The following is a 21,954-nucleotide window of genomic DNA, read 5'->3' as shown; positions in this document are numbered from 1 at the left end:
TAACAACATGGCGACTGAGGGATTACTGGGTAATTCTTACATGTGCTTGGTCTTAAAGTCGTATTCCCTATTAATGACCTCCGACTAAAATTAAAGGAAACCAACATTTTCCTTTGAAACAAAACAGCAAATTAACATGAAACTTTGGTGAAACTCAAAAAAATAAAATAACAAATTACACTTGTTACACCGACACTCATTCGTGTACCGCTCTCCAGCCCTTCGGCGAACAAACTGCCTTCTGCTACAGCCAAATATTTCAAATTTTGACACATCAGTCCAGAGCACCTGCTGCCATTTTTCTGCATCCCAGTTCCTGTCTTTTCATGCATAGTTGAGTCGCTTGGCCTTGTTTCCACGTCGGAGGTATGGCTTTTTGGCCGCAAGTCTTCCATGAAGGCCACTTCTGACCAGACTTCTCCGGACTGTAGATGGGTGTACCAGGGTCCCACTGTTTTCTGCCAATTCTGAGCTGATGGCACTGCTGGACATCTTCCGATTGCGAAGGGAAGTAAGCATGATGTGTCTTTCATCTGCTGCAGTAAGTTTCCTTGGCCGACCACTGCGTCTACGGTCCTCAACGTTGCCCGTTTCTTTATCCTTCTTCAAAAGAGCTTGGACAGCACATCTGGAAACCCCTGTCTGCCTTGAAATGTCTGCCTGGGAGAGACCTTGCTGATGCAGTATAACTACCTTGTGTCTCGTTGCTGTGCTCAGTCTTGCCATGGTGTATGACTTTTGACAGTAAACTGTCTTCAGCAACCTCACCTTGTTAGCTGAGTTTGGCTGTTCCTCACCCAGTTTTATTCCTCCTACACAGCTGTTTCTGTTTCAGTTAATGATTGTGTTTCAACCTACATATTGAATTGATGATCATTCGCACCTGCTTGGTATAATTGTTTAATCATACACCTGACTATATGCCTCAAGATTTATATTGGGCAGGGCTGGTCTGGTTGTTGACCAAAGTACTCAAACAGCTGATCCTAATTATCCCTTTAATTGGGTTGAGTTAACTAGGGGTGGCAATAACGTTTTCACACGTGAAGATTGCATGTTTGATAACCTTGCACACCAAACAAATGATATATCTATATATCAGTGCCGTGAAAAAGTATTTGCATTTATTTATTCTGTATATCTATGTGTGTGTGTGTTACACTCATAGTCAGAACTCTGTCAATGACCGACATAAATAACCATTTCGTGATTTCAGCACTGACAAATTATCAAAGAATGAAATGAAATTATTTTGCTCAAATTGCGAAATGGAAAATATCAAACAAGCAAAGAACAAAACGCAAAAGAAGAGACAGCTTCTAAATACCAAACAAGTAAAGAACAAAGCACAAAAGAAGAGACAGCTTCTTTGGTCTTTGAGTAAAGCCATATATATTCAAATTGCAAAATGTACTTTGAGCAAATGCACAGTTCATGAGCAGATTTTAAAGATGCTGCTCAATCTGCGGTTGTTAAAAATGGACATCAAGTGAAATACAAACGTTTTAATGCAATTTTTTAATTGAATGAACATAAAAAGCAGTAAATTATATTTATAAGATACACGTCATTGATTCATTATTTATGTATTTATTATTTATGCAGGAAGTTAACCTATTGAGACTGTGGCCTCATTTGCAAGGGGGTCGTGTTAAGCAATTTAGGAGGATAGTGACCCCAAACATTAAACTTCAAGCGAGTTTGAAATAATGTTCATAATGTTCTCGTCTTGTTATCTAGAAAATAGTTTTAGAGGAAAAATAACACATTAAAATGGATATGTTTTATTCATATTATAAGACTACTTTATACACAGTATTTGATTAAACTGCAAAATCAAATGTCAGTCCACATTTGTCTAATCATTTTTTAAGCGAAAGAAAAAAGAAAGAAAATGTGCTTATAAAAAAAAACTGCTTTATTTAACATCCCAAGCGGCCTTTGTTATAATTCAATGGCAAAAACTTTGTTAAAGTAACGTTAGGGTTTGTTTGCAAATGTCCAAAAGGTTAGGAAATTGCAAGTTAAGGTAGCCACGCAACCTTAACTCTGCACCCTTATGTGTATGTTTCTTGTCACACTTGACATCACATATGACATCATCAATGACACGGGGAATGACATCACTAAGCACATGACAAATTCTCCCTTGTTCAAGTCGGGCCATGTAAAGCTGTCAGTCAGATCATTAGTTTAACAAAGCAAATTACAACTTTGATAGAAACAAATAATCACAAACCCAATAACAACGATCTTCAATAAACAAAAAGCAATTGGAGTTTAAAATAGGAGGTGTCATAGCAAATACATTGTAGTCTTTATTATTTTTTATCCATATGGAAGACGCCTTTATCCGAGGCTTACATGTTATTATTTAACTAGTGCTTAATTTGTGACAAGGCTCTCCAGGGCTGAGCCACGGCACCTCTTGGTTTCTGTGTTTGTGTTTTTATTAATTTTTTTTGTACGTTCACTCTATTCAAGCAGCAGCAATGTACAGGCTTTAATTACCGCCATCCCTGAAGGGAGAAAAACGTATTTCCTAAATGAACAAATTATTATTAGTTTCCCCAGTACTGAAGGCACAAACACTAATTATTACCAATGATTACCAGTTTTATCCAGACAGAAACACAGATCTGACCCGTGTGTGCTGAACTATAGACTATTTAATGTCTCCGTATTCAGTGAAATGGAACGGTCGAAAGCAACACTACCAAGCACTGACGTCAGACAGAAGTGACGGAAGCTTGCCTGAGCGGAAACGGAAGAGGCGTCACAGAGGTTGTGGGATAGGAGCGTGAAGTGTTTGATTCAGATGAGTTTCCAGCAGGGAGGGAGCGGCCTGAAGGACGGAGAAGAATTTGGACGGATTAAGAAAGGAAAAGGAGTGTTTGCGGAAGAAAATCGAGGAGGGACAGGTTAGGGGGGGGGTTGACTTTGGACTAAAGAAAAATGACGGAGAAAAGGAGTAAAGGAGAGGAAGAAATGGAAAGTATACATATGGGAAGTAAAAGAAAAAATGATTCAGGTGGTGAAAGGGAACAAGGTTGGCATGAGTCAGGAAAGAAAAACAAAAGGGAAAGTAAGGAAGTTGAAGACAAAAAAGAAGAGTTAGGGGTGATTATAAAATCAAAAACAAAAGATAAAAATGTTAGCAATGTTAACCCATTAAAAGTGGCTGAATGGATTAAGGTGGCTGTAGGGAGAGTAAAGGCAGTGAAAAGAGTAAATGGTGGAGGTTTATTAATTGAGTGTATGAGTAAGACTCAGAGGAAAAAAATGCTGGGGTTAGAGGAGCTAGGCCAAATCCCGATTGAGAGTTACATGAGGCAGGAAAAGAAAATATGTAAAGGAGTGATGTATGGGGTGATGATGGATATTACAGTAGAGGAGTTAGAGGAAGAGTTGGAAAAGGATCAGGTGGTGGAGGTAAGACGTATTGTGAAAAGGGATGAAAAGGGGGAGGTTCAATCTACAATGGTAGTATTAACGTTTGAGCTTGAGAATATGCCTGAGCAAGTAATTATAGGATTTCAAAGATTTAGAGTGAATGAGTATAGGCCATCGCCTATACGATGATTAAAGTGTCAACTATTTGGTCATATGGCAGGCTCTTGCAGGGGTAAAAGAAGATGTGCTAAGTGTGGTAGGGATCATGAGTTCAGGGATTGTGATGTAAAAGGACAGGGTAAGTGTTGTAACTGTGGTGGGGAGCATAGTACAACATTTAAAGGATGTGTGGAACAGGTAAAAGCCAAGGAGATTCAAAGAATTAAATTTGAGGAAAAAACTTTGTATGCAAGTGCAGTAAAAAGTTATAAAGAACAAATGGAAAAAAAAAATACAACGAGAAAAGGTACAGATGAATTTAAGGCAGGAAAAGGCAATCAAGAGTATTACTAAAGTGACTGAGAAGGTAACCGAAGAAACATTATTGGTGAATAAAAAAACAACTATTGCTGTTTATTATTGAGGTGATCAATTGTACTGCGCAAACTAAGAGTAGGACAGAGAAGATGCAAATTGTGAGTAAAGCTGGAGAGAGATACTTGGGAATCGAGGTAATGGCTGTTGAACAGATAAATGAATTACTGGAAAGGGGGGGCAGTTGGAAGTGAATAGATAATGGGGATAATAATTTTTCAATGGAATGCGCGAAGTTTAATAGCAAATGGGCAAGAATTTAAAACATTTGTAGTTGATTTTAAGCTAATAGATATTTTCTGCATTCAAGAGACATGGTTGATTTAAAAACTAAATTTTAAAGTACCAGGATATATAATTATAAGGAAAGATAGAAAGGAAGGTAGAGGTGGAGGAGTATGCATAGGAATAAAGGAGAATATTGTGTTTTCTAAAATTGTTATAGGTACAAATTAATGTGGAGGATGGTGTGATAAGCGTTTTGAATATGTATAACCCTTGTAAGGAATTAGATAAGGAAGAAATAATTAATATTATTGAACATATGAGGGGTGGGAAGATTATTTGTGAAGATTTTCATAGCCATAATACATTATGGGGAAGTAAGATAAATGATAGAAATGGAATGGTGATTGAAGAAATAATAGAAGATTTCAATTTGGTGGTTTTAAATTCTGGGGAAGGAACAAGATATGATGTAAATACTGGGAAAAGTTCAGCGCTAGATTTATCTATTGTATCAGGGCAGTTGGGAGTAATAGTGGATTGGAAGATATTAATGGCTGAAGAAATGGGAAGTGATCATTTCCCAACGATAGATGGGAAGACTAAGATTGATGAGCAGGTGCAAGAAGAGAGGTGGGATTATAAAAAAGCAAACTGGGAAAAATTTCAAAACATCTGTAATAGTACTATTGAAGAAAATATAATACAAGATGATGTAAATAATTTTAATGAGGGATAATAAAGGCTATTACGCAAGCAGCAAAGGAAGCTATTCCAATTAGGAAAACTAAGAAGGGGGCAAAACCAGCAGTACCTTGGTGGAACTATGTTGGCTGATGATTCAATTAAGTTTAAAAAATCAAAAGCAATGGCTCAAAGGGTTATTAGGAAAAGGAAAAAGTAATATTGGCAGGATTATTGCAGTAAAATAAGTTATGATTCTAGTGTAAAGGATGTGTGGAATAAAATTAAAGCAATGGCAGGAAAATAGAAAGGAGATAAATCATTTCTGTTAAAGCAGGATGGAATAATTATAACGGATGATGAGAAGAAAGCCTCCATGCTGGGGGTAGCATTTGCTAAGGTGGGGCAAGATGAGAATTATAATAAAGAATTTTTAGAAAAGAGGGGACAATTTTGTATAAATAATTCAGTAATATTGGAAGATAGGGAAGATGTCAAAACAAAAATAAATGTGTCATTTTCAATTGGTGAAGTGAAAGCTGTGATTGAAAAAGGCAAGAATTCCTCTCCAGGTGAAAATATGTATAAAATGTTACCAGATAGAAGTTTAGAAATATTATTAAAACTTTATAATAAAGTGTGGGAGTTGGGGGTGTTGCCTAAAGAATGGAAGAATGCTGTCATCATTCCTATAAGTAAGGCAGGAAAGGATCCGGGTGAAGTGGGATCTTATCGACCAATAGCATTGACGGCTACTATATGTAAAATTATGGAAAGGATGGTGTGTGAGAGAATGGGGTATTTTTTGGAATCTAAAAAATTATTGAGTGATTATCAAAGTGGCTTTCGTAAAAATAGATCGACGACTGATCAGTTGGTAAGATTGTCTACTGAAGTCAAGGAGGCATTAAGTGAGAATGAGGTGGTTGGGGCAGTTTTTATTGACATTGAGAAAGTGTATGATATGGTCTGGAAAGAAGGTTTAATATATAAAATAGCATCATTGGGGATAAAAGGGAGGACTTTGTGGTGGATCAGAGAGTTTCTGAAGGAAAGAGGATTTAAAGTAAAAATTAAGGGGAAGTTCTCTGAAAGATTTCAGATGCAAAATGGAACTCCTCAAGGAAGTGTTATTTGCCATTTGCTATTTAATATAATAATAAATGATCTAGCTGAGGATATTTTAGTAGGATCAAAAGTATCTGTAGGTCTGTTTGCTGATGATGGGGTTATTTATAAAAGGAATAAACATATTGAAATAGTTAGAAGGGAAATGCAGGAGGCATTGAATAATCTGGAAAAGTGGTCAAATAAATGGGGTTTTAAAATATCAGTAACAAAAACAGGTGCTATTATTTTCACGAAGAAGAAGAGAGCAGGAGAAGTTAAATTTATTATATCAAGATAAGATTCTTAAAGAGGTGGAGGAATTTAAATACTTGGGAGTGTGGTTTGATAAAAAATTAATTTGGGGAAAACAAATAAATTCTATAATAGATAAATGTAAAGGAAGGTTGAATATTCTAAGTATTTTAGGGACGAGTTGGGGAGCAAATAAAACTTGTATGATGATGATATACAGAGGGTTAATTAGGAGTGTAATAGATTATGGAAGTCAGATTTTAGTGGGAACTTGTAAAAGTAAGATGGAAAAATTGGTTAATTTGCAAGCTAAAGCAATAAGGGTATGTATAGGAGCTATGAAATCTGCTCCAATAAATACTATGCAGGTTTTAGTAAATGAGATGCCATTGGAACTAAGGAGGAAATGGTTAAGTACAAAATATTGGATAAAGGCTAACTCTCTGCATTCAGAATTTCCTCCTTGGAAAAGCATGGAAGATTAGGTGGATTAATCATTATAAAAAGGAGAGGTGGGAAACAAATGGGGGCACGTTGGGGTATTGGATGCAAAAATGGATAAAGGAATTGGGAAATGGAAAATCTGAAGTTGGTAAAGAATGTTAATATAAATGTGTTTCCGGGATGGTTGATGAAAAAACCAAACTGTTGTATAGAATTGAGTGAGCAAGTGAAGAAAGGAGGGGAAAAAATGGAACTGAAAAGAAAGAGTCAAGCTTTTGTAGAGTATGGAGGCATTATGTATATATACAGATGGATCCAAGGATCCAAAAACAGGAAGAGTGGCAATGGCATATTATATCCCAGAATTAGATATATTTAAAATAGCGAGGATATCTGACCATTTATCGGTATATGTTGCAGAAATGGTAGCTATACTATTTGCAATAGTTAAAATAGCTGAAATAAAGCCTAAAAAAGCAGTCATATTTTCAGATTCATTGAGTGTTCTTATTGCATTAAAAGGGGAGTTTAATGATAGAAGAGATATCATGTTTGAAATAATGCAACAATATAAGGAATGTACAATAATGGGGATCGAAGTGATTTTAGTTTGGATTCCTGGTCACTCTGGCATTCTGGGCAATGTGATGGTAGATTTGGCAGCAAAAAATGGGTTAAAAAGAGAGGAAATTGATGTGGTGATTCCTCTGGGATCGCAGGAAATGGGAGGCTATGTGAAAAAAATGATAGTAAAAGAATGGCAGAAGAGATGGGATGAAAGCATAAAAGGAAGGTTTTATAATAATATCCAGAAAGAGGTGAATAACAGTTGGGTGAACAAAGAGTTGGGAAGGAAAGAGGAAAGAGCGTTGGATAGGTTAAGGATTGGGCATAGTTCTTTAAATGAACATCTTTTAAGACTGGGGAAACATGAAGATGGAAAGTGTGAAAAATGTAAAGTAGCTGAAACAGTAGAACGTATTATTTACAGTAGAATTATTTACTTATTATTTACAGTAGAATTATTTATTAAAGTGTGAGAAATATGAGCAGAGAAGGAAAATGGAGAGGAGGCTGAGAGAAATGGAGGTATATGAAGTCAATATAAAGAACTTGCTGGGAAAGAGGAAGGGAGACTGAATAGAGAAAGGGTACTGACGAAATATATAAAGGAAACAGGAAAAGAAGGGAGGTTATAATAAATAAAGATGACAGAAAATAAAACAAAGACAGACATAGGACTACAGATAGAGGGCGCTAATCATCTAAAATAATAGATGGAATGCGCCCTATAGATTAACCAGAAGAAGAAGACGACAGAAGTGACGTCAGACCGTTATCTTTTTTGGTTTAATTTCGGTAAAACCAGGACCCCCCAGAAAATATAAATACCCCGTTGCACATCTACACTCCCAGGACTATGTGTATGCCAAGTGTGGTTCCTTAATTAGCAGTACTTTTTGAGATACAGGTGTATAAAAGCGTCTTAATTTTTCTTTTTTTTAAAAAAAAGCTGTTTTTATCGCCACGCTGTATCTCAAAAAGTATTTCACCAAATATGACCCCGTTCACAGGGTTTGTTGAGCCTGTCAATCCGACCACACACACCAATTTTCATGCATATCGATGGGGATTTACCCCCCTTTTGAGCTGGTTGTAAAATCAACTTTAAACAGAACCTTCGTTCAAACCTTAACTATGTCTGCACTACCGCACAGACATAATAAAAGGTCCTGTCCTCTAACATGATGATATACTATGGCTTTTCTTTTCAACAGAATGTATAATGAAAAAGAAGTTTCTTAGTGTGAAAAGAATAGCAGGCTAAAATGTTTACGAGATGATGACTATATGTACATCAGACACCACATCTCACAACAAAAACAACCAAAGACAGCTAGATATACTGTTGCTTTGCTTTTCAACAAAAAATGCACTGAAAGCACACAGTAACAGTAAATTAAGCTTCTGGTTATTTTTACCCCTTGCCAAGACAAAGACAGAGAAATAGTAATACTATAACCAACACAGACCTCAAAAAACACAGAAACGACTGTAACAAACCACCTTTAAAAAACTTGCTTGTTACTTTTTTTCTTTGACAAATTAAACAAAATTTGTTTCACCGATGTGTGCACGTGGACATGATGAATAACCTTAACAAAAGGCTACAATCCCCAAATAAACCTAATGTGAACTGAAAAAATCTTACATAATGTGTGTTTTTCGAAAGTATATCCTTAAGAAATCCCTTTTTGAAACTAGATATATGTAAGAATTTTGGTGACTGCAGCTCTCCTGAAACTGTTAGGGGACATCTAAAATGATCATCAAATACAGCAAGGGTAGACATTGTGCTATTTTTCAAGCATTAAGAAAAATAATAGAAGCTTGTTGACGCTCCATTGCCTTTTAAATTATTTACTACATAGAGTGTCGTGAACTCCCCCCAGGCACGCTTTGTACACTTTGAGAAAATGCTGATAATTTTATGGAGGACATGTAGCTCAAAGACTGCTGTGGTAATGGTCCCTCCTCCTTCTCTTCTCTAAACGTGAGATTTACAGCCGTCGCTGCCCCATTTGAGCCAGGAACTGATTCAATCCTTTTTTTTACATATTTTTTTTCTCCAAAAAATGAGTAACAGCAAAATAACTTGTAACATATATTTGTTTGTAATAGATGGTCAGTGCAGGCCTACAATTATATTTAATATATAGTATATACAATTACTACCACAATGAAATACACATCAAACACCCACACCACCCTAGGAATTAACCAAGGTGTTAAATAAATAACAACATGTACTTACAGTGGCTAACTCATCAAACTTTCCAAAGAGTTCATTTAAAAGCTTCACCAATTCCTGGGCTGTGCACTGAGAGGCCAAACTTGTGAAGCCCACAATATCTGCAAACAGGATGCTGCAAAAATAAAAATGGAGTAAAGGTAAGTCCTCATGAAAATAATGTACATTTGTGTTTATTGTGTAGTATCAAATACCACATATAAAACATTGAAAGGCTATAGTATAATTAAACATGAGTTTGATTAAGTGTCAAAACAACTTTTGTTTTCTAACAGAAACTACAAAGCACTGGTGCCTTGTGTGCAGAGGGAGTAATCTGGTACACCAAGTTGCCAGCCTTGGTGAGGGACCATTTCTCCTTGGCTAACTCCAGTCATGTTTATCAAAGTTCAAAGGGGCACAACTTCGACTAGTATAAAAGGGGGAAAAAAACATGTTTGTTTATTAGACATATTTATAAATCACTATGTGGGAATTATTCATAATGTTTTGTTTTTTTCCCCCCCATACAATAATTTTCATACAAAACAACATTTAAGATTATATTCGTATTTTAAAAAAGGTCCTAACAGATGATCCACAAATACACATTAAAAAAAAAAGTTCTTATGGTGTCCAGATAGTTTGAAAACCAAGATTTCTAATACTAAATATACTCTTTTTAGTGGTGCTTTTAACATCAGGCAGCTGAGGTAACAAACTCTGAAGGGATTTTGATCAATAGAAACATTAACATGTGGCTTTATGGGGGTGGTGTTATACCTGTGGTTTGTCTTATGCTGTGAGGATTAATGTGAATAAAACATTAAAAAATGGTGGCAGAGCAGGTTTATCACAGTCTCAAAAACAAACCCCTAATATGTACAGTTGTTTCCCAGGGACAGACATAAAACAAGGCCCAAAAACATTCGACTCAATTGGACAAGTAATATTAAAATTCCAAGAAAGTATAGCTAATCAGAAGAGCTACATAGCATTCTTATGGTAACCTGTATTATTGCTTTCAATGCCCAGTTTTATGAAAAGCTCCAAGCTGAAAAGGAACATGTCTAATAGGATCAAATCTGGTGGAGTACTTTAAATGTCAGTATTGCAGAAAGTAGAGCATTTGGGAATTACTAGACGTATGGTACAAGTGTCATTATTATTATTATTATTATTATTATTATTATTTATTTCTTAGCAGACGCCCTTATCCAGGGCGACTTACAATCGTAAGCAAAAACATTTCAAGCGTTACAATACAAGTAATGCATTTGTATGCATTATGCATTCTGCAAGTTAAGACTTGAACAGATTCAGTTGTTAGGTACATTTTATCTTAATGCCAGTTGTGGTATATATTTTCTATATAGACCAACATCATTTACGTCTCATCTGAGAACATCAAGAGTGTGTAAATAATGGGGTAGATGTATTAAAGTGTTGCATCTGTCGCAATAGTCGCAAACCAGTTGCAAACAAGTCTGAAGTCTAGGGTGAAATGTACTAAACAAGCGCAATTAAATTTGTGACTTTTTTAGGGAATGCTTTGCAGCAGAAGTTTTTCTTTGTGGCTCAAGCTAAGATGAATATGTAATTATGGGTGTTCCTGCATAAATTTGCAGAAAGGCGGCGGAGATAGTGCAAATGAGGGTTCTCAAACATTATAATGAGATGTACTAAAGCTCCCAGCAATTGAGACACTTACAATTGCATCTGTTTGTTAAGACCTTTTGAAAGCATGTTTTAAACATGTCGCAACTGTTGCTGGCATTTCCCAGTCTGCTTTTTCTCGTGCGTTGCCAATTATGCTCAGTGCATTTGTGAGGCGAATACCCAAGTACCTAATTTTCACGAAAGGCAGGGTGTACTTACAAGCCTTGAAAACAAATTTCTATGACATTTCTGGTTTCCCCAACGTGTTGGGAGAAATAGACTGCACACATGTGCCACTAACCCCTCCAGCTCATTCTGAGCATCTGTATAGGATCATGATCTTTTTATAAATATAAAATAGGTAAAATGAAGACAGAACAGAATGCATTATACAGATGACGTTTACATTTAAGAAAAACAATGTTATTCTGATTCTTGCACCCTTGCATGTATAGACGTTATCCTTCAGACACGCTCTGCTCCCGCTATTTATTTGAACAATGTCGTATGACTCTCACAATGTGTAATGCTAGAGATCTTGCTAAGAAGATGCAACAAATATTTAAATGAGTATATTGTGGCTCTCTTCATTAACATAATTTCTCTTAGTACATACGACAAAATGTTTACTTTGCTAAGGGTCACAACGAAAATGCAAATTGAGGTAAAGGGTTTGTAAAGAAAATGTGTTTAATTTGAACGTTTTTGCAGAATAAAGTTTGTGTTAGATATGGCAGGGGTGGGAGGATAGAATTTCCTCCCAACCTAATTTAAATCTATGTGCAGCATGTGACTGTAGATTGACTAATTGATTATCAATTAACCCTGGCCACATCCCTTTAAAAGGGTCTGAATAGCCAGTCCTTGGTTCTTGGTTCTCCATGTTGTTGTTCTTTATTAGTAACCTGGAAGTGAATTGGTTGGGAATCCTCATGACTGTGTGTAAAAACCAGGGTGAGCAAACAAAGCAACCACTCATGATCACCCACCGTATGTGTTAACCGGGATCCGAGTGCTCAGCATAGGGATTAGTGCAGGGGATTTTAATCACACGAGTTGATTTAGTGTGTTAGGGAGAAAGTTCCTTTTAGTGGGAGCAGCGCTGAGCCACTGGAAGGCAAACTTTTGTTTTTAGCTGTTTTTACCCACTGTTTTGTTTGGACTTTTTGTATTTATTTTCATGTACATTTTTGTATATGTCCTCCCACACTAGGACTACCATTGTTGGTACACTACTGATGGCCACTAACCACTGCAACTGCCTGTTAATTATTAATAAAACCTGGACGCCTGAGCAGCGTTTCAACGTCAACCTCTGTCTCTCTTGTCAATCAGAGGATACCCACACAGAAACAGAACACCCCTGTTACAAAGCCCCATAGCAAATAATGTCTGCTCATGTTGTGACTGAGGCTGACTTAAGCTGTTATTGAGTATCAATTACTGTATGTGCCATTTTCATAACAATCTCATCAGTCTTGTGAGGTAAAGTCTAGTATTTACACAAAGGTTTGTTATACAGGTCTCAGCTGGTTCTGTTTTTTTTTTCATAAAAAGTTTATTTGAGTTTAGTTTTGTTTAGTTTTGTTTAGTTTATTCACTTTGTGGCCACAGGTGCAGCACTAAAACAAAGCAAGACCTAAGTAGACCATACTCGAAAACAAACAATATAACAATTATTATACATCCAAGAAATATCAATAAAAACACATATATACACATGCATATACAGTACATACAATATGCAAATATATTAAAAGATAAAGGGGGCAGCAGTGTGGAGTAGTGGTTAGGGCTCTGGACTCTTGACCGGAGGGTCGTGGGTTCAATCCCCGGTGGGGACACTGCTGCTGTACCCTTGAGCAAGGTACTTTACCTAGATGGCTCCAGTAAAAACCCAACTGTATAAATGGGTAATTGTATGTAAAAATAATGTGATATCTTCTGACAATTGTGAGTCGCCCTGGATAAGGGCGTCTGCTAAGAAATAAGAAATAATAATAATAATAAATAATAAAGATATTTACATTTAAATTTCATTGCAACTAAAACAAGTCCACCTCAAACGCATATGACACTGAACAGCAGTTTTAAACCCAGAGAGGCTTGACAATGACACAATGGAATCCGGAAGGGCATTCCATAACCCTAAGGCTGTACCAAAGAAAGAATGACAACACAACTGAAGAGATAAGGGCTGATGGTCAGAGCGGCTCTGTGGAGACCTTTCAGACCAGGTTTTTTACAAGCACGGACTGAAATAGAGGGAGAACACAGTGAATGCAGAACCTTACAGAAGTGAACAAGAATAAAACAGGACCTTCTGCCACTTAGTGGTTTAAGAGAAGAGCGACTAAGAAGGTTTCATAAGTAGATCCCAATTCCAGTTACTCAGTACAATCCTACAAGCACATTTTTGCACAGGCTTCTTATTATTGTATTTTTTAAATGGATCCCAGACAAAACAGTTGTACTCTAAAATAGATCTTACCAAACTCTTGTAAAGATGTAAAACAACATTTGGAGGGGCCTCTCTAAAGGAACGCTTTGCCGCAAACATAATAATCGGCATGGTGTGAACAGAGCAAGTTATCAGATACCCAAACACCCAGGAGTTTACAATGAGTGACTTTTGGAGCTGATTTCCTGGATGGGAGATAATCATACATTTAGTTTTTGAAATGTTCGGTTTCAAATAATTAATTCCAAACCAATCATAGACAAGAGTGATATCATGTTGAAAAGCCAAGTAAGAGTGAGGCTGTGAAGAGTATTAACGTAGTAATATTATATCTGATCTGGGGCTCCATTGTGTGGCCTGCTTGTAAAATAGAGTCCCGATCTTGGCTGTGCTCTGTTGTCTGTAATCTTTACCATCTGCTGTTAATAAGTGTCCAGTGCCTTAAGGTGGTGGGGTTTTTGTACAACAAGCCTTCGCCTCTGCCTCTTGATTTGTTTGAGGGACTGTGTTTCTGTTTTTCTTTTTGTTTTGCCTGATTTAATTTTCTGCACTGGTGGGTCAGCTCCCACCTTTATTCCTTGATAATAGTATAGTATGTGCACCTCATGTGTAACCTATTTCACACCCTTAACATTTAAAAAGGATGCCTAGTTCCAACTGTTAATTGACTTACAAAGATACAATATAATTTGCCTCAATCCTATGTGAGGGGTGAAAATAAAATATATTATTTGCATGTCTAATGAATTAATTAACAGCATTATAATAATTCAGGGGTAGATGTAATAAGATGGGCCAGTTGCAGTGCAAACATACCGCAATTTGCATTTTCATTGCAACAGTTCGCAAAGTAAACATTTTGCCGTATTAAGAGAAAATATGTTAATGAAGAGAGCCGCAAAATATACATTTAAATAATGGTTGCGATATGTTAACAAGATCTCTAGCATTTTATTGAATAAATAATGAAAGGCAGTTTAATCCCATCAGATTCTATAGTGGGGCCCCCACCTTTACCCCCAAATAAAAAATCTACCAAAAATTTATAGTGTTCAATGTATTTTAAATGTATAAATCTGTGGCAGAGTGTCCCGCCCATATTTATTATTATTTGTATTTTTGTTTGCGGCGCGGGTAAAAGCGCCGCGTCTTTTATTGTTATATTTAAAAACCCCGTGAGGATGCATGGCTGATCAGCTACTGATTATTTAACTAGCTGACAGTCATGCATCCTTACCAAACGCGTGCAGACTCTGGCCGAGTGATAATAAGATAATTACCAACTAGTTAATCCCTCGGCCAGAGTATATAAACCTGCAGCTCTCTGCACTTGTGGTTGGGTGTACAGAGGAGAGTACGGGGAGCGGAGAGAGTGAGTCACATTTGAAAAAAAAAAACAATTGCTAAAACGTGCTGGATTCTCCAGCACGACACTTACTTGTTTGTTTGTTGATTCGTTTGGCGCTCGTGCCCTTTTGTTTTGTGTTTTGTGTTTTGTTTAAATATTTTGTTTGTTAATAAATACGCTGAGTGCTACTGCACTCAGCTTCACCCGCCCATCCACTGTTTTGGTGTCAGTTACTTCCTGGTCCGTGACGTCATCCACTTCACCACTGCGAGCCAGACTGCCACATATGGTGTCCGAGGTGGGACATACAACGCCTCCAACAGCCGGACCAGGAAAGGATAAGGAGGTTTTTTTTTTGTTTTTTTCAAAAAGTATTTTTGTGTGTTTTTTTTGGAAAAAAAATAAATAAAAATGGGGAAAAGTAGCCGGGGGAGAAAGCAGCAGCAGCAGCAGGAGGCGCAGCAACAGCAGCCTTACCTTGCCACACTGGACGTCTGCCTCACCTGCCTGAAGGGTGAGGAGTGGTGCTTCGCAGTTGGTGAGGTCGGGCACGTGGCACCAGACCAACCCCCTCCATGGCAGGAGATGGAGGAGCCTGAGCGTCCGGCGTCAGGGGGAGAGGGCCCGCTGGCTAAGAGGAGTTCGCTCTCCTCTGAGGGAATCTGGGGCTGGCTGGTGGAGCCTGGGAGGAATGCTGAAGAGGCCCTCCCCGATGTGATCAACCTCCTGTGGGCCAGAGATGGAGAGCGATGGGAAGCCTGGGAAAAGCAACACTGCCCAGTGTCCCTCCCGGAGGTTGCGGACATGGTAATCCGCTACCTGGCTGCAGATATGGCAGGGTTACCGCTATCTCCAGCTCCATCGGGAAAAGCCCAGCCGCTGCCGTCTCCAGCGCCAGAGGGAGAGGAGCCATCGCTGCTTTCTCCAGCGCCAGAGGGAGAGGAGCCATCGCTGCCGTCTCCAGCGCCAGAGGGAGAGGAGCCATCGCTGCCGTCTCCAGCGCCAGAGGGAGAGGAGCCATCGCTGCCGTCTCCAGCGCCAGAGGGAGAGGAGCCATCGCTGCCGTCTCCAGCGCCAGAGGGAGAGGAGCCATCGCTGCCGTCTCCAGCGTTAGAGGGTGAGGAGCCATTGCTGCCGTCTCCAGCGCCCGAGGGAGAGGAGCCATTGCTGCCGTCTCCAGCGTTAGAGGGTGAGGAGCCCTCGCCACTGTCTCCACCACCAGGAGCAGAGCAGCAGGAGCTGCCTCTGTCTCCACCACCGTCAGGAGCAGAGCAGCAGGAGCTGCCTCTGTCTCCACCACCACCAGGAGCAGAGCAGCAGGAGCTGCCTCTGTCTCCACCACCACCAGGAGCAGAGCAGCAGGAGCTGCCTCTGTCACCACCACCACCAGGAGCAGAGCAGCAGGAGCTGCTTTTGTCTCCACCATCACCAGGAGCAGAGCAGCAAGAGCTGCCTCTGCCTCCGCCACCTCCACCAGCAGAGGATGAATGCCTGCTGGTTCCGCCTCCACCGCCGTGGGAGGACTGCTTGCCCCTCCCACCTCCACCAGCAGAGGGTGAATGCCTGCTGGTTCTACCTCAACCGCCGTGGGAGGACAGCTTACCGCTCCCAGCTCCACCAGCAGAGGGTGAATGCCTGCTGGTGCGGCCTCAACCGCCGTGGGAGGACTGCTTGCCCCTCCCACCTCCACCAGCAGAGGGTGAATGCCTGCTGGTTCCGCCTCAACCGCCGTGGGAGGACTGCTTGCCGCTCCCAGCTCCACCAGCAGAGGGTGAATGCCTGCTGGTTCCGCCTCAGCCGCCGTGGGAGGACTGCTTGCCCCTCCCACCTCCACCAGCAGAGGGTGAATGCCTGCTGGTTCCGCCTCAACCGTCGTGGGAGGACTGCTTGCCGCTCCCAGCTCCACCAGCAGAGGGTGAATGCCTGCTGGTTCCGCCTCAGCCGCCGTGGGAGGACTGCTTTCCCCTCCCACCTCCACCAGCAGAGGGTGAATACCTGCTGGTTCCACATCCACCTTCATGGGAAGGACTGATCCTGCCCTGCCTCGCTTCGCCCAAGGATGCCTGCCTCGCTTCGCCCAAGGATGCCTGCCTCGCTTCGCCCAAGGATGCCTGCTCCGCATCGCCTGGGGCTGCCTGTTGCTCTGCATCGCCTGGGGCTGCCTGTTGCTCTGCATCGCCTGGGGCTGCCTGTTGCTCCACATCGCCTGGAGAGCCACCAGCTACAGGGAACGAGGGAGAAGTGGAGCTCCCGCTGCCGCCTCCATGGCCAGGGGCTCCCCTCCCGAGTTCACCTCCTGAGGGTCCGCTGCCGCTGCCGTCGCCTCCCGAGGGTCCGCTGCCGCTGCCGTCGCCTCCCGAGGGTCCGCTGCCGCTGCCGTCGCCTCCCGAGGGTCTGCTGCCGCTGCCGTCGCCTCCCGAGGGTCCGCTGCCGCTGCCGTCGCCTCCCGAGGGTCCGCTGCCGCTGCCGTCGCCTCCCGAGGGTCCGCTGCCGCTGCCGTCGCCTCCCGAGGGTCCGCTGCCGCTGCCGTCGCCTCCCGAGGGTCCGCTGCCGTCGCCTGGGGTCGCCAGGGATCCTGCTTCGACTGGGGTCGCCAGGGATCCTGCTTCGCCTGGGGTCGCCAGGGATCCTGCTTCGCCTGGGGTCACTACACTGTGGTCGGAGCCCCACGGAGGGGAACTGCCGGCTTTGAAGAAGGGGGGGGGAGGTCAGGAGACCAGCTTCCCCAGCCGCACTTTCGCGGCAGGAGATTGTGTGGTCAGAGCCCCACGGAGGGGAACTGCTGGCCGTGAAGAGGAGGGGGAAGGTCAGGAGACCAGTTTCCCCAGCCGCACTTTCGCGGCAGGAAGGGGCGGCATGTGTGGCGGAGTGTCCCGCCCCTATTTATTATTATTTGTATTTTTGTTTGCGGCGCGGGTAAAAGCGCCGCGTCTTTTATTGTTATATTTAAAAACCCTGTGAGGATGCATGGCTGATCAGCTACTGATTATTTAACTAGCTGACAGTCATGCATCCTTACCAAACACGTGCAGACTCTGGCCGAGGGATAATAAGATAATTACCAACTAGTTAATCCCTCGGCCAGAGTATATAAACCTGCAGCTCTCTGCACTTGTGGTTGGGTGTACAGAGGAGAGTACGGGGAGCGGAGAGAGCGAGTCACATTTGAAAAAAACAATTGCTAAAACGTGCTGGATTCTCCAGCACGACACTTACTTGTTTGTTTGTTGATTCGTTTGGCGCTCGTGCCCTTTTGTTTTGTGTTTTGTGTTTTGTTTAAATATTTTGTTTGTTAATAAATACGCTGAGTGCTACTGCACTCAGCTTCACCCGCCCATCCACTGTTTTGGTGTCAGTTACTTCCTGGTCCGTGACGTCATCCACTTCACCACTGCGAGCCAGACTGCCACAAAATCATTGTGCTGAAATAACACTAATGTCTTCTGGGTAGGTGTGGCAATGTGTCGTTCCCCCCCCCCCCGTGTGCATTTCTGTGTTATATGTTGCATGTGGTGTGTTAATGTTGGTGTATAGAGATGGCTGCACGGGATATAAATGGGTGTGTGCAGCACGAGTTATTTAAAATGTATAATTGTATTTAGGCACGAGGATTGCACATCACTTCACATGCATTTAAAGTAATTAATATGTGAGCACGAGGTTGCACATAATTAATTCACGTGCTGGGATTCAAGTGAATAATTAATTAGTAATTGAATCCCAGCACAACAGTATATATAGATGCACATTTCATTCACTCAGGGTTGTGTGTTCAGGGCGAAGGAACGGGAGAGAGTGAGGAGAGAAAGAGAAAGTAAAGGAATTGCAATTGCTACGTGGTGCTGGAGGACCAGCACGGTACTTGTTTGTTTAGTGTTCGTCCCTGTTTGTTAGTGTCTGTTTGTTAGTGTCTGTTAGTGTTTGTCTGTTTATTTTGGCCGCAAGTGCCGTGTCCTGTGTTTTGTTTTGTTCAAACCTTTTATTTTACAATAAACCGGTGCAAGCAAGCGCATTTACCATTTCATCCACCGTCTGTCTGTGTACTCCTTTCTGGTCTGACGTAATCACTAGAGCCTGCTTGTCACAGTAGGCTACACATTAAATCATGTAAAAAAATTAATCTGTAAAGTATACAGTACAGTAGCAAAATCAAGTGAAAACCTAGAGCACATACTTTTTACTTCAGCCTGTAGGCTACCAGTAACACAAAATAAATCATGCTGCTGCATTGTACACATTGGTGTACAATGCAAATAAAATATGATTTTAGTTTTATTTTTAAATTGGCCTACTTATAGCCTAGACAATTAACACAAAATAGATTATGGTACCGCATTGACAAGGAGGATAGTCAATTCTCGCTAATACGAATTTCAAGGGACTAGCAACACATTATGCATTATACCACTAATTCGTATTATCATGAGTAGCCTATAAGCCAAATGTATACTGTCAGTTTTTATTTAAGTTAGTCAGTGGTGCAGTGCTAAATTGTGCACAATTACAAACCACCTGCACATTAACAGAATAGGTGTGTTTTCTATTCCTATACAGATGCTCAGAATGAGCTGGAGGGGTTAGCGGCACATGTGTGCACTCTATTGCTCCCAACACGTTGGGGAAATCAGAAATGTAATAGAAATGTGTTTAAGGCTTGTAAGTACACCCTGCTTTTACGGAAAAATAGGTATTTGGGTGTTCGCTACAAAAATGCATTGAGCAAAACTGACAACGCACGATAGAAAGTAGACTGGGAAAAGCCAGCAACAGCTGCCATCATCCCCTGAAAGGTAATGCAGGGTGTAAAATTATTTGACCACTGCAGGGATAGCATGGCTTCTCTGGGTGACAGGCTCCAGGTCATCTTTTAAATCAGACAGCAGCTGAGAATTATGTGTCTTCATTTAAATAGAAGAGGGTAATGCGGGTACAAAATACTCTTTCTCTTCTCATCCTACAAATCACTCTTGCTGAAGACAATGTCTCCTTCTTGCTGCAATCACAGCAGTCATGGTGAGAGGAGAGTATTTTTCATACTGCAATTTGCTAATTGTGACTGTTTGAAACATGCTTTCAAAAGTTCTTAACCCTCCTATTAGGTTTTGGGTCTATTTGATCCGACTCTAATTTCGAGTTAGCTTAAATGCGATTTTCCTTTTCATTTTCTGTTTAATATTTTATGACTTTTCCTAAGTTGGGGTCATGAACTTATACACAGAAAAAATAACCTCTGAGATGTTTTATTTTTTTTAGAACAGGTCATGTATACAAATAAGATGTTTCGGGTCACTGTGACCCGTGGCATTTATCTGTGTAGATTTGTGTGCAGGAATAAAACAGGAATAAAACTTATTTAATTTGTTATTTTATTATTATTATATTTGTATTATTATTTCTGGAAATGGCTGCACTTGGCTGGAGATATTTATAAACAAAAAAACCAAACAATATATATCTACAAGGCAGAGCCTAATCTTCTCTGTCAGTATTGCAACAACATCTTACTAGTAAAGACATTCCAAAATGAGGAGCTCCCAGGTTGGCAGTCAAAGAAGTTTTATCACAGCTCCTGGACTAAAAGAGCATAAAAGAGTAAAACCTTTGCAAATAAAAACATTTAATCAATTTAAGGCTGTTTAAATTAGTTTAAAACATAACAGATGTACCTAAATTCTGAACATAATAGGAGGCAGTTTTAGTACATCTCATTATAATATTCGAGAACCCTCATTTGCACTCTCTCCACCCCATTCTTGTGAATTTATGCAGGAACAACTATAATTACATATTAATCTAAGGCTGAACCGCAAAGAAAAACTGCTGACACATAGCATTCCCTAAAAAGTCGCTAACAGCGTTGTGCATGTTTAGTACATTTCACCCTAGACTTCCGACTCGTTTGCAACTGGTTTGCAATTATTGCGACAGCCACAACACTTTAGTACATCTACCCCTCAGTGTTTAAGATGGCTTTGCAGTGCAGCTAGCAACAAGCCTCATAGTGTGAAAGGAGGAACTACCATCTGATCTCAGTACATACATTTACACAGTTTTATCACCAGGGCTTCACACTTTCTAAATGCTAGACTGCAAGATTAACAATAATTGAGTTAAGATTGATCAGCATTATTGCAACAATGTTTTAATGTTATATTTATCACTGTGCTGGGAACTGATCGTTTCTAGTTTACAATACATTCATTATAAAGATGACAAAAGTTTTAAAGCATTTAAGTATTTAAGCATTTTTTTACATGCATGCATAAATCACATACAAATAATTGTAGAATAAATTGTTGTCACTTCTTTAAAGTCTTTGTCTGAGACACGTGTTAATTATGATGCTGGTAAGGATCAATTAATGGCACAATACAGATTTATGAATCAGACGAATAATATGTTAATGAGAAAATTGGTCTCTAAGGCCAGGTTATTCTAACATTGAGATGAGTGATGTTTTTTGATGGTAAATGGCGTTTATGCATCACCCGATGAAATACTGTCATGTTAAACACTATTACTGGCACCATAAAGGAGATGGTAAGTTTTATGCATATCTGCCTGTGCCTAAACTGTATTTTGGGTAATTAAAATGCAACATTACCTTGAAGTCACGAGTGCTTCCAATAAATACAGTACATACTTTAATGCTAACTTGTGGGGTGTTCATTAACTACAGCCTTATATTTTTACTGTAATGTTAATTTGAACTACTGTACAAAAACTTGGTCTTATTTAGTCCTGCCTTAACAATGTTAATAATATTATAGTCCAAGACGTTGCTATTCTCTATGTAGTTAGTTACAGCATTCACTGAGTCTCCTCCCCCTAGTACTACTAGGCTATCACAGTTTGTTTTTTGGAAATCTTCCTTTTAGTCTCTTGTGCTCTCCCTTTCCAAGCTGACAGACCAATATACGTTTTAAACTGCACTGATACTGCACTAATGCAAATAAAGAAATGATAATATTGTATTCCTTACTGATCACCTTTGCTATAGCAATATATAGCATCCCAACTCTCTCCAAACACAGAGGGCCTCATGCACTAAAC

The 21,954-nt window shown here is 40.2% G+C and overlaps 1 protein-coding gene across 2 annotated transcripts in view; it reads right to left on the bottom strand.

Moving 5' to 3' along the window:
• LOC117399269 (adenylate cyclase type 1-like) overlaps positions 1 to 21,954 on the bottom strand; it is a 185,216-nt gene that overhangs the window by 144,063 nt on the left and 19,199 nt on the right. For both annotated transcript variants that reach the window (XM_033998358.3, XM_059022542.1), the window contains exon 4: positions 9,458 to 9,569. In XM_033998358.3, the coding sequence (XP_033854249.1) occupies positions 9,458 to 9,569 (112 nt within the window). The remainder of the gene's footprint in view (positions 1 to 9,457; positions 9,570 to 21,954) is intronic.

This window comes from Acipenser ruthenus, chromosome 4, assembly GCF_902713425.1.
Source record: "Acipenser ruthenus chromosome 4, fAciRut3.2 maternal haplotype, whole genome shotgun sequence".
In the NCBI taxonomy this organism is placed as follows: Eukaryota; Metazoa; Chordata; class Actinopteri; order Acipenseriformes; family Acipenseridae; genus Acipenser; species Acipenser ruthenus.
Note: the sequence above shows the minus strand (reverse complement) of the source record. Positions and strands in the feature narration are given on the sequence as shown.